This window comes from Bactrocera tryoni, chromosome 1 (assembly GCF_016617805.1).
Source record: "Bactrocera tryoni isolate S06 chromosome 1, CSIRO_BtryS06_freeze2, whole genome shotgun sequence".
In the NCBI taxonomy this organism is placed as follows: Eukaryota; Metazoa; Arthropoda; class Insecta; order Diptera; family Tephritidae; genus Bactrocera; species Bactrocera tryoni.
The window spans coordinates 1,818,617-1,832,480 of NC_052499.1; the positions used below are offsets into that span (position 1 = coordinate 1,818,617).

Genomic DNA, 13,864 nt, shown 5'->3' on the forward strand with positions numbered 1-13,864 from the left:
TTTTTGAAATGTTTTGAAATCGTTAAATATACAGGAAATTAAATTTTAATATTGAGAGTAGAGTGGCGATGCTTCGCCAAATAGAAGAGTTTTGAAACAATTTTCTAGAGTAATGAATAAGATCGCTGTGTTACGAGCTTTGACGGTACAACCCAAAAAGTATGTTATATAATTTTATTTTTCATCGTTCGTCGTACAGCTTAAATGGAGGACTTAATATCCTATGTACAACTTTTCATGGCCAGAGAAGGTAATTTAAAAGGCGAAAGCTTGTCATTACCGCACTGTAAAGGACAAAGGCACGTACTCAAATCCACGCATACATCCATATTTAGTTCATATTAATTAGCTTATGAAAAGGCCGCGTCATTAATATGGATTAAAAATGCTTTAACTTCACAACAAAAATGAGTGAATTCATAATTGAGAGAGCAATGTAAGAAGCACATACGCAAAATGCAAAGATTACCTACAAAACAATAAAAATTGAATACAAATGAGTAGGGAAGCGCTAAGTTCGTGTATAACCGAACATTTTATACTCTCTACTCTGTAAGGTAAAGTGATATAGTAGGATTTTCCTCTATGTTTTGAATAAAAGCAGGGAGTATTCGATTTATTTACAATCTCTGGCAAGAAGTTACATTGAGAGAAAGTCTATCTGAAATTCATTAAGATAGCTTACATATTGATTGATAAATGCGATATAAAGTCAAGCGGAAATTTGAGTATATAACTCTGTGAACAAATTGAAAGGTATTTTGCGTGTTTTTCGAACCGGTAATTTTTTTCTGTAAGTTGGTAGTACTGTTAGTGACATCTATGCTAAATTTCATGTCAAAATATTCATCAGTATTTGAGTGCGCGTTGTTTTGTAAGGCTCTAAAAGTGAATTCCTCGAATTTATTGAACAAAGAAATGCGATACTGCATTGGTTATTCGTGATCATTTCGCCACCTTTTCGACTAATTTACTTTCGTTTAACTTCTGGCTATTCAGCAAATTCACATGACCACCACCGTTTTGACTCAATTGAGGATGTAAAAGCTGTATGGAAGAAGGCTCTGATGGCCATTTTTCCAAGTGCTATGATGACTGCAAAATTCGTTGGCATAAGTGTATTGCAGCGGGAGGGGATTACTTTGAAGGAGATGAAATGGACAAAATTCACATTTCAATTTGATCACACTAGTATGTATTATGGATAGATGACGACTAAGTGATATATGGACCCATTTTTGGCACAAGGGCATGTTTACTTCACAAAAATATTCTGCCAGAATCTCAATACTAGAACTCAAGGCTAACTGATGTGCTCGTCAAAGATTAGCCAAGTGCACTGGTGTCGGCCGCAGGTATTTGGTGTCTGGGTCCTTGACATATTATAGGCGAATTTCGAAAATTTTTGGACACAAGGTTAAATACCTCACGGGCACTGCTTGTGCAAAGGTTTATCTCGATATATTTATTGGTGCTTGATTTCTATATTGGCAGTGAAAGAATCAGATGTAAATTAAATCTTGTGTTATATGAGAAGTAGGCGTGGTTGTCATCCTGTTTCGTCGTTGAGTACAGTATATGATAGAAGTGGTTGGGAAACCTTACATTCATTCGAGTAGTTCCTGAGATATTGGGTAGTCGAAAAAGTCATTTCATATTTTGTCAATAGACGTCGCTGCAGTCGTATATCTCCAGTGATGCCAACGGTTGTTTTTATAGCGCAGCATTTTTGAGCTTCCAATTCGTAGACTTTTTTGAAATAAATGGGTTGAGAAGTTAGCCAAGCATGCTAACACTTAGTCTAATCAAAAATTTTCATAGTCTTTATGTAGTGTGTAGTAGTGCAGTGTGTATATATGTAGTATGTGCATGGCTATCAACTTTTGTGTGATGCTGTAGCTGAGCTGAATAATTTCGAAATTCTTGCTGTGCAATTAATAACAGCAGTTTTTCTTTGCTAACAACAACTTAGGCACAATCACAGTTAGTTAGAAAACTAATATACGCTGATATACCATAGAAGAAATCCGGCAGGGAGTGATGCACTGACATCAAAGTATTCGATTTTTGGTTTGGGCCGCTAAATTTCCAAAAATATTGTTTTGAACCAAAAGGAATACCCAATCGATTATTTCACGTCATTCCTGATAAATATATATTCACTGCCACATTCTTTTTCTGAAATTCTACAAAACTTTAGTTGCTTGACACTTTTTTCCTTCGCTGCTTGAGCATTTTCTTAGTGGGTAGCTGCGTCACTTGCGCAAATTTCTGCAAAGGTATGCAATATTAGTGGCGGCAAAAGTTCTTAATCGGATTTTGCAGTGGTTTGAAAAAGTTGTCGAGACTTCTTTGCATTGGGAGAATAACTTTGCACTTTCTTTGCCTAATTTTCAGTTATGGAATTTGTTTTGCATGCTTCTATGCGCAACTTCTTTGTGTCTTGATTGGAAATAATGTGTAATTAATGCTCGGCTTTTCAAAGTAAATTGGAATAATATTGAAATTTTTGCGTAGAATTCGAGATTCGATTAAATTACTAATCAAATGAAAATCCATCAAAGGAATTATTGCATTTCTGTTGTTTGCGGTTCAAGTATTTTTTGCTACAATAATTTTTACTCTTTGAGAAAGAAAGCATTTGAAAGTGTGATATTTTTCAATTGTGAGCAAGGATATTAATGAAAACTAAAAGTATGTATTTTCGAAAATGTATGTGAGTTAGAAAATCATAAGCGAAAAACGCGAATATAAACGGGTAAGCAAGGACTTAGGCCAAGGTAAAGTGATAAACGCTTTGTCTCGTCAGCCTGATTATTTATATATTGGGTAGTCGGAAAAGTCTTTTCGTAATTCTAATCAAACTACAACTTATTTTTTTATATTTATACTAATAAATAAATAAATAAATATGCACCATTTTGGTCGACCACTTTTTGCTAGAGACATTATTCCGTCAGTGTAAATCGAAATTTCGAGATTTCCAGAATGGGAGCGAGCGAACCATTGTTGTGCTACCCGAACTGACACAGCATCGTCTCCGTAAACTTCACATATTTCATTGGTGACTTGCGTGGCATTCTTCCCCTTTTTATACAAAATTTTCAAAATTTAACGGAATTTTTCATTATTTTTACTAAGTTTTGAACAGCTGGAACTTTTTTCCAACTTCCCAGAAATTTTATTTTTTTTTTGGTTAAATAAAGCTTAAAATCTCACCTTACCAACACTATATACCATGACACAATTGGGTACTCACAACGTGTCATAAAGCATCGTAAAATCATAATATCATCAATTTTTACACTAGTTTAAAAAATGTGTTGTTGGATTGCATGCTAAAATAAGTTTACGCAAATACAACTTTGAACGCAATGTTATCCGATCGTTATAGCTTATAACTTTATGAGACTATGTGAAACCCCAAAATGTGATTGGTAGCACTTGAGATATACGACTGCAACGACATCTGCTGACAAAATACGAAAGGACTTTTTCGACTACCTGATGATAATCCCATTATTTTTAGTTAAAACTAAAAATTGCAAAAAAGATTAGGAATCTAAATTATAAACTAATTTTTTATCAAACAAAATTTTATTTATTTTTTATTTTTATTTCGTCTTACCACGCCAGCATTGCGTCCAAATAATTCATCTTGGCCAGGTTTGCGCGTAAATAATTTTAAATGAAAACTATTAATTCGCCTGCTTGCCACTAAACTCTCCACTTTTGCACACGCAAGTTGTTTAAGTCAACGATGAAAAAAGTTGCACACTTTTTGCTCTCGCAACTCGTAATATTTAATTGACCGGAAAGTATTGAAATCAACACTTTAGGTGCACAATTGTTGTTTTTGCTGAACGCTAACAGCATGCAACATGCCACTTGTGTACGTTCGTAGAAGCGTGGTTGCAGCAGCAAACCAAAAAAAATCGCACGCTGAATAAGTAACTGTATTTGATGAGGGCCAGCACAGAATTTTATACGAGCTTGTTTGCAAGTGTGAGTGTGTGTGTGTGCGAGGCGCGCGCCAACCGCCAGATCAACCGAAAAAATAGTCGAACATTAGTCAACACGCAAATTGTAAATAAATGCAATGAATAAATAAATAAATAAATCAGCGGTGAATTTCGTTTGCTTGCCACTCGGTAACCGGAAATTGTGCGGACGTGAAGAAGAATTTTTCCAACTGAATTGCGAAATGAAGTGTAACGTTGGTAGAACTGCAGCCGCGGCAGGCAATGAACAGTTACCAGTAAGCGCTGGAAATTTTGAGTGATGTTGTTGTTGCTTTCGTTGCTTGCATTTGCTTATTGTTATTGCGGTTGTTGCTATTATTGCTGGTGGTGGTTGCATAAGTATTTACACTTTTATTCTGTTGCAAGGCTTTGCCGCCACTCTTCCACATCCATATAACAGTTACAACCATTGTTGCTGTTGTTGTCATTCATTCCGTTTTTGGTTTTAGGGTGAGTGCCTTACACTACTCATAGGTGCGCTTGTAAGTGTGTATGCATGCATTTGTTGCATCAGTCAGTTTCCTATTGCCGCTCGTTAGGTTGTTTGGTTGACTGGCTGATTGAGCTGAGCTGCAACATGAAGAAGCCGCACAAGTGCACATCAAATGCATGCAACGAGCTGTGTGCTTGTGCGTCAATGTGGCATGAACTTAAATCGCTAAAGCAGCACTGCCATAAGACAGACGCCGCAAAATACAAACACAAGCCAAACCGGTAGGGTTGGGTTAATTGCAGTTGGAAATCAATCCAAGGCATATGAAAATTGGATTTTATATATTTTTCAAGGTAACTCTTCCCTTTTAAGTGACGTTTATGAAACAAGTGCAGCCCAGAGGCTGGTTGCCTATTTAGAAGCCTTTAGAGGTGCACTTAGCTCAATGTTTTGCAGAAAGAATAATATACAGATAAGGAAAAATGATTTTTGAGAACTTTAGATAAATGTCAGCGATAAAGAGATAAGACAAAAACCAAAAATAGTATGCGACAAGTTTTAAAGTGTTTCAATAACGATTCAAACTAATATAGAAATGTGCATAAGCTTGATAAAGCAAAAAATTATAGTTTCCTATGGAGGAAGGAATATAAATGCTTTCAGTTGCTAAAACAAAAGATGCTTAAGCAACACATTACGGCTGGGTACAAAAAAGGCCTATCCGAAAAGCAAATAAACAAAGCGCAGAATCAGCTTGTAAAAGGCACTACACGACAACCATCTATTTTCGAGTTACTTGAATTGAGCCACTCAAGTCATAATGCCGTGGCTTATGAGAGCGGCGTGGGTGCGCGTGTGCGCAATTGCCAGCAAAGTAGCACGAGATGGCTTGCTCGTGGGCGATAGGCACGCGCGCTGCGCTAATACGCGGCAGACAGCAAGGTAAGCGGTATAAATCGTAATTTCTCGCAGACTTGGGGCAATCATGTAGCTTGCAACACGTTGTTGCAGCATACGTTTTTTGTTACGATACGATTTATTTATTTAGTATACGAAATATTTTCATGGAGGTGTGTATTTGGGTAAATACCTTTCCTAAATTGCATTCTGAGTTTCGGACCAATATTTACAACGGAGACATAGACAAAACTGCTGACCTTTAAGATTGCAATAATTTATTTTAGTGATATTTTTGATTTATATTTCATGTAAAATCAGAAAAATATTTTTTAACATAAAGGAACTCTATATATAAACGATATACACAGTTTTTTAGCCTACCTTTAGGAGTAGAAGGTAAAATCTCTACTATTTTATGATACAAGTATAAACATATTTAATCAATGAAATGGTATTTTTCCAAAATCAGTGGAAAATCCTTTATTTCATTTATTGCTTTTAATGCATTTCTTCGATTTTTATTTGAGTTGAAGATCTAGAATTAAAATATATTTTTTTATTTCCAGATCAATTTTGTTTATTAATTAAAATATAATAATTTGAGCTTGAGTTAAGTGTTGAGTTCATTGATTTTTTCTAAAATAATATAATATATAATATTTGCAAATTAGGAAAGAAATATTTTTTTTTTTTAACCATTTTAACCATTTTTTCGCATGATTTTCCGAAAAACAAATGTGGTACAAAAATACTCAAAATTTCGTCAGTTTTGCTCCAATCAACTTGAAATTCAACCAATATTCTTCAGACATCACGCATCGAAAAAGAAAATTTAAAACCCTGCTCCCTACTTAAACTCCCACAAAAGCCCAACAACACATAAAAGACAGCACTTCCAAATCTTGAAATAAATATGCCACAAATCCCAGTGGAAAAAGCTTGCCGTTTTCGACACCACGTATACGACGAGCATACAACAGCAACGCACGCTTCCTTAAACTTCTTGGAAAACTAGCAGCACTAAGTACACACCCTTATTAGGCGTATGGGGCAGACATGCGAAGATGGGAAAATGAAAAAAAAACTGGTTTTCTCTTTCAAGTGTCGCGCATAAAGCAGCCGCTAGTTTCCGTAGGATCCCGCCCGCCGGGTGTCGATTCGCTACGCCGCAACTAAGCAGCTAACTATTGTTGGCACACAGTTTGGCTTTTGAATGTTATTTTGATTTTATTTTCTGAATTGCTTTTTGGGCTGCGACTAACCGCAGCGCCGGAGAATACATGAAAATACTTCAGAAACTGAACGCAGTTCAACTGCAGCGAGCGTTAGGCGACATAACAATGCCAGTGGGTGCGCGTAAGCTTCACGTGTATATATTATGTGTGTGTGTGTGCGTGTGGGTGTTTGGGAGTCATGCAACCACCCAGAGTTTAGAAAATTCTTAATTCATTTTAAGCGCCGCTCAACAATTGCGACTGTGCCACAACATCCTGTGAACTCGCACCCGGACGCACAGCCACACCTACACACATCCACGCATACACACATTCTCACAACACGTTTGTGCTCGAACACACGCACGCATGCGTGCAATTTGGTAAGCTCTGCGAGCATCTGTGTTCATTTATTATCCTTTGAGTGCATTTAACTGTGTGGAACATTTTCGGTCGTCGCCGACTGTTATCAGTTGTCGTGCGGTTCACTCGTACTTGTTGTTTTTGATTTTTCTTTTTTTTTTGCGTTTTGGTTTTTAATGAAAATGCTGCAAACTTTGTTAGTTGCGAATTTAGGTCAACGAGTGCTTTAAAGGATATTCTTCATAATCGTCACTAAGCAGATTAGTGTTACTTGGAAAAGTTGCTTGCTGCTATTTTTTTCGAAAGTATACTTTTTTGTTTTGCGTTGGTTATATGGTAGTTTATTTGCCAAATTTCTGAAACTTGTTTAGTAAAAAAAACTATAAATTGTGTCAATTTAAAGAGCTTTTCAGCAAAGCAAGATTTGAAGGCAGCTCATATAGGTAAGTACTTGCTTAGATTATTACGTAACGGTCATAGCAATAGCATCTTTGTAGATGGGCTTCAAAACTTTTTAAGACTTGAAAAGTTGATTAGAAATCAACAAAAACAGTTTGGCTTAACCGGTTCTCAGAGAAATACTTAGCTTGAGTAACTGAAGTAAGTAAACCCGTTCTCCTTCGTATGAATGTGAAACAGTTATAGAACTTTTCATATGGTGCAACAGAAACTGAACTTAAATAACAAGTCGAAAAATGTTGAAGGAATTTAATTTTCAAAATTTCTGAACCGATTTGCATAGATGCCTCTAAAATATTACCTCACGAAAGCAGAATAACAAACGGACATAATATAAAATTGTACCACAATGAGGCACGTTCTTAGCCAGATTTCGAAACTCTTTAGACTTTCCAAACTTTTTCGATGAACCAAAAAAACATATTCGAAAATATAGTCGAAAAAGTATTTTCGTATTTTGTCAATTGATGCCGTTGCAATCGTATATCTCCAGTGCTACCAACCACATTGTGTCATGGCATATAGTGTGGAAAAGGTGAGATTTTAAGCTTTTTTTAATCAAAAAAAAAAAAAATTGGGAGAAGTTGAAAAAAAGTTCCGGCTGTTCAAAAATAAGTGAAAATAATGAAGAAATTCGCTATATTTTGAAATTTTTGTATAAAAAAGGGAAGAATGCCACGCAAGCCAGCCACCAATGAAATTTGAGAAGTTTACGGAGAGGTTCCTGTATCAGCTTGTGTAGCATTTGTAACCATTGTTTCGCTTGCTTCAAAATTTCGATTTACACTGATGGAGTAATGTCTCTAGCAGAAAATTAGCTAAAAGTGGTCGACCAAAATGGTACACATTTGTTTATTTATTTATTAATATTAATAAAAAAAATAATGAGTTGAAGTTTGATTAGAAATACGAAAAAACTTTTTCGACTACCAAATATACAATAAGTGCAAGCATAATGGTTGAGGTTGACAATAATAATACATCTTATAATAAGAAGTTTTTTTTATCGATACTGAAAGAAGCAAGCTCCATAAGTTTAGCCCCGTTGCAAATCAAAACGAGGAAGGATCCAACAATTATCAGCTGAGTAAAAGCTATGGCGTCTCGATATTGAGAAACGCCTTGATCAACTATTCTCAAAAGTGAAAATCATTAATTTCGACTAAGATATAGGGTTACCGAAAAGTCAGATTTACAAAATGGCGGGGAAAATTTTGAAAACAAAAAAACGCTCGCTAAACAATGCAAACGATAGTAAATATGTACGAATTGGGCTTCGAATTCCTAGGAATAATTTCGTTTTTAAGAGCTCAACAAGAAGCTTTTGGGCAATGAAGGGATAATCGCCGAAAAAAGTTCTCGTTGGAAGCAAAAGATAATTCGAAGGAGTTGAAGATCGCTATAATCGATACATGGCTCTCAGGGTCATTAATATTTATGAATAGAATGTGGCATAACAAAATCGAATTTAGTAAAAAATAAAAAGAACTCTTTAAAATGTCTGATTTGACCTTATCGATTATGGAATGGAGCACAAGTTTTAAGAAAATAATAGAAACTATTATAGAAAGGGCTCCACATCTCAATAAAAATTCTCGCTCTTGATTCCAGTTGGCATATATTGAAATTAATTTATTAAATGAAATTCAAAATGTGGAAACTGAGAAAATGAAGTGAAAAGAGTTCAAATTGAACAAAAATTTCAATAAACAACAATCGGCAAATCTCAGACGTATACTATATAGTTGGAGTTTGGTGACACAAGAGCAGCAAGGTTTGGGTGCAAATGGAAATAAAAACAGACAAGAGGAGTTCACGAAAGAGCAAGAATTAAAAGTCAGTACAAGGGCTCGGGAGTAAAGGGAAATTTGGAAATTGGTAAAACTACAAAGTTAAACAAGCAAACAACAGAAAGTTATTGATTGAAAACTACAGTTAGAAGCAGCAAAACAGCAGCAGGAAAACAATTAAGAAAATAGATTGCCGCCGGTGTGTAGGTGTAATGCAATAACAACAATGCAACGTACAATTTGTGATGCCACACAATGAATGCAGAAGTAGAAATTTCTCAATTTTCCCAGCATTGCATTGAACAATTACAATACCAGCATGGTAAGCATAGTTTTCAGCCAAAAACAAAAAATAAAACGAACCAACAAACCGACGACCATACAATTGTATGTGCTTGCATAGGTAAGGCAACAGCAACATGCACAAAAATTGTGTGTTCGACAGCAACTATGCTACACCTTATATGTTTCAGCTGCGCTACACACCACCTACAACTCATGGCTGTGAAGAAGCCATACTAAGTCACCCCAAAAGCAAACAAATTGGATTAGACATTTAACCTCACTTTTATGTGTTCGCCTGCGTGTCTTTAGTGGACACATTCCGACAGTATATGGCAGGTGCAAAGCTAATCGACATACACACACAAATATATTTATAAACATGCATATATTCAGCTTGCAAACAAATAATTGCCGGGCATAATGTTCTTCTATGGGTGTATGGATAAGTGTATGCCTAGGTAACGGTAAACTCTTGCAAATAAGTGATACGAAATGTATCGTCTTTCAATGCATTCTTTCCAAGCGTGCCTAATGACTACACACTCCAAAGTGGGTACATGACGTATGAGTAACATTTTATTCAAATTGATAGTTAAGGGTGGACTGCCGCTAAATGTTTACGAGGTACATGGTATGCGTATTTGGTTTGAACCATAGTTGGAATATTTGCTTACCTAAAATTATCTGCTAATTTAATGTAAGAAAGGGTCAGCGTTGTGTTCAATAATGATTGATATGCAAATATATTAAATTTTTAAAGAAGAAACACTGCCAATTTGAACCCCTGTCATGCGCAATAAATTTAAAAAAAATTCTTTTAACAAGTATGGACATATATATTTGTTATGCGAAAATTGGATAGAAAGTATGGATGTTCGGCGTTGAATGTTATCGTGGATGTGAAGAGTGGAAGAATGAATGCGAAGAAGTGGATGACAAGCATTCAGAACTCACTTCTTGTTAAGCTGAATCCTAGAAGGACCTACTTCATGGCAAATACGAGTGGTCTTTTCTATGGCAATTTAGGTATTTATTTGACTTCAGTTCATGTTGACATCATACACTTGGCAATAGGTCAATAACAGCGCTGGCTTGGTTTCATAGATGTGATTTCTAAGCTTTCACTAAGCTAAGTAAAATTTCCAGACAAGCTTACTCTCCAGCGAAGCCAAACCTCCAAATAGCATAATGTTTGTTGCGAAAGATTCTTAGATTAACCAAAGAATTATATAAACAATTTCTTGAACACAACTTTTAGTTTCCAATATTACTCCCCAATATTACCTTCTTATTTCCTTAAACTTCACAGTTAGTCTTAAGTACTTTTCTTCAAAAAAAGGTCAAAATAGATATACGAAATCCAACTATCAAAGCACAGTTTCACAGTGATCAAGCTAATTATGCCTCGATGAGACTCAGCAGTAGGTTAGCGATGCAGCTCGTTGCGGCGTTCCAGCATTAAACTCATACCACTTATACACCTTAAATTCATATAATCAAATTGTGGCATGCGACAACGCCCCTTTCAAGTACAGAAACTATCCAAGCAATAAATTCATTGATGAATCAAGGGGACCACAAATTGAAATATTTGCCATGTTAGTTGCAGTCGGTAAGCGGAATGGAAGACGTGGTTGCAAGCAACTAAGTGATATCAAATATGCACACACGCATACATATACATGGGCTGCACATAAACGCAACAAATGAGCGCATATAACTAAGCGTATTTGAGCCGGAAAAGCCAACTCAAGAAGAAGAATTCTAGTTTAGTGTTCGTATTTAGAACTAAAAGACAGAAAGAGTATGAATAAATGAAAATAAGAAGAGAAATTCATGAAAGGAAAGATGATAACAGTCATTAAATTAAAATTAGCAAGAAGGGAGTTTAAAATTTTACAAATATAAAAAAATGAAAATAAAATAGAAACTACTTGTGAAACAACAAAAAATTAATAATAAAAACAAAAAGTTATAAATAAATTAGCAAAATTACTTAAATATGAAAAAACCTAAATCTGATCATGACCACCAAAAACCCAACTGCAAAACGAAACTCACGATAAGGTCCACAACAACCAAGAGTTTTCCTACTGGGTTGCTAACTTTAAATGGAAACTTTATAGCGACTGACACGCGCACTCGCAATACTGTAGCGAGCGTAGGAATGATTTGTGCGTTTTAAATTAAGTGACTATGAGTAAGCTGGTGTGTGTGTGTGCGTAAAAGTCATGCACTTTTGCAGCGACATAATTTAATCCTGATTTTTATTGCAGTATCTCAGCATGTCCGTCGGTGTTGTCCTCTTTGAACTTGTTGCAACGATAGTTTATCGACTATGGAGTGCCGAGAGCTCCAGAGTTAAGTAAACTTCACTTCACTTCTCTTTGCACCTTTTAACCTTAATATTATATATTAGCGGCATGTAAGCGTGGATATACTTTCACTGCACACATATGCAAGTATGTTGACATAAGTTCACCTAATGCATGACCACAGACCACAAAGCTTATTAATCTCTTTCAATGTGTTAAATTTAAGAGAAAAGACCTGTGTCTATTGTTGCTTGATATGCGAAATGGTGATAAATTTTTATAAATGTATAATTATGGTATATATATACACTTTAGGGGAAGAAACTAACTGGAGAAGAATATTCCAGGAAAGCAGTTGGTGAGAATTCAAAGTTTCACAATAAAATAATACCTAAAACAATTGTTTTCCTATTAAAAGGCAGAGTTATTCTAGTGACTTATTATTTTAATATCTACTTTGTTACTCTTCCAATAATTCTTTAACCAAAAAAGTAAAAAAAGAATACACATAATGGGGGATGGAGCCATGTGTAGAAGTTCGCGCAAGTAAGGAAAGTTGTCTGAGCGTCATTCTCCTGGAAGTGGCCAGAACGATTATTTTGCATATGGCTCAATTAGCTCAAAACTTCCGGTCTTAGACCAAGTATTCTCTGAGTAGCCAAAAAACAACCTTTTGAAGGCGAACTAAAGTGAGAGGTGAAACATTTCCTCCCCAGGGTTGTGCGCTGGGTTTGGGACCCGCCTCGTAAAAACCCCTAACAATGAAAAGAAGAAAATAGCCTCGGATATAAAATGTGTTTATACGGAGTTTCAGTTATGAACGTAGATTGCAAATACTGAAATGAAAATTGTACCGACCGAATGGGTTGAGGCATTTTTCCAACTCTTTTAAAATAATATTTATTGCATTGCAATGTTCGGTTCTTTTTATAGGAAAAATTTTCACAAGAAAAATTAGAAAATTTCACATATAGTGGTTTAATTTTTTTGAGATTGTAGTGATAATTCATATTAATTTCATTCTAAATGAGGCTTGACAAAAGCAATAAAAATACTTTGCGAAAATATATCATGAGGGAATACTGTCAATAAATATATACATTGCTTAAAAAAATTAAGTTTTATTCTGTTTCACAATTTTGTACTGATTTTTTTTTTTTAATAACAATGCCTTTGACAAACATTTCCTTTTGCTTTCAACACAATTTTATTTTCTATCGAGATCACAATGGCAACACTTACGTTGTTGTTGTAATATTTAGTGAATGTTGTTGGCTTTTTCAAAATAGAATTAAATGGACTATAAGTTTTAACTGCATACTTAAATTTCCTTGCAAGTTCAGCTATTTCATTATTACTCGAAAGTCCCCTATGTGCCCGCTTTTACTATACGCAAGTATGTGTAAATAAGCCATATCGACACACAAAGTCGTAAAAAGTGGTCATAAAACTAATAACCTTTCGAAGTAATGGCAAAGGGGCGGAAGCGACTTGTATTTAATACATAAAAAAGTTGAAGTTAAAATTCTTGTGGGCTAGAGTTTTTAAATAAAACGAGCTTAAAAAATTAATGAAAATGTTTATATCTCAGATACATGGGCCTTTATTATTTGATATTAAGGAGATTATTTTACTATAACTTTATTGGCATTTTATCAATAATAATAATAATATTAGGAAAAGAAAGAGTTAGCCCTAGATAAATATTCCTACTTATTACTTATATTTATTTTATTTTTTTAGTTCGCCTGAATATAGACTATATTTTCTAGGTTATTTTCTTGTATACATAATGTTTTCAGAAGACTTGTCATACTTGCTCACACATATTTTTAAGGCTCTAGACTTTTACCAACATATATGATTAGCATAACCTCAAAGTTGAATTACTTTTTAAATCTGAAATACTATGTAGCTTTTACACCGATTTGAACGACCGACCATTTCAATGGTAGATGCGGAAATTTGTACAGCGGACCACAGCTCCGCCGCAACCAAAGTTAGTTTCGAAATTGGTACAGAAAACAGGAGCGAGGAATATATGATGATATTGAAAGTAAAAGTTTAACATCGTCAGCAAAGA

The 13,864-nt window shown here is 35.0% G+C and overlaps 1 protein-coding gene across 2 annotated transcripts in view; it reads right to left on the reverse strand.

Annotated features, from left to right (window-relative positions):
• The window catches only part of LOC120775658 (poly(U)-binding-splicing factor half pint), a 249,908-nt gene that overhangs the window by 42,763 nt on the left and 193,281 nt on the right, over positions 1–13,864 (reverse strand). Inside the window, exon 1 of one of the 2 annotated variants that reach the window (XM_040105933.1) lies at positions 3,629–3,672. The exons of the other annotated variant lie outside the window; for it this stretch is intronic. Within the exon in view, the coding sequence (XP_039961867.1) occupies positions 3,629–3,657 (29 nt within the window). The 5' untranslated portion in view covers positions 3,658–3,672. Of the gene's footprint in view, positions 1–3,628; positions 3,673–13,864 lie in introns of those variants that run through there. 2 annotated transcript variants of the gene reach the window in all.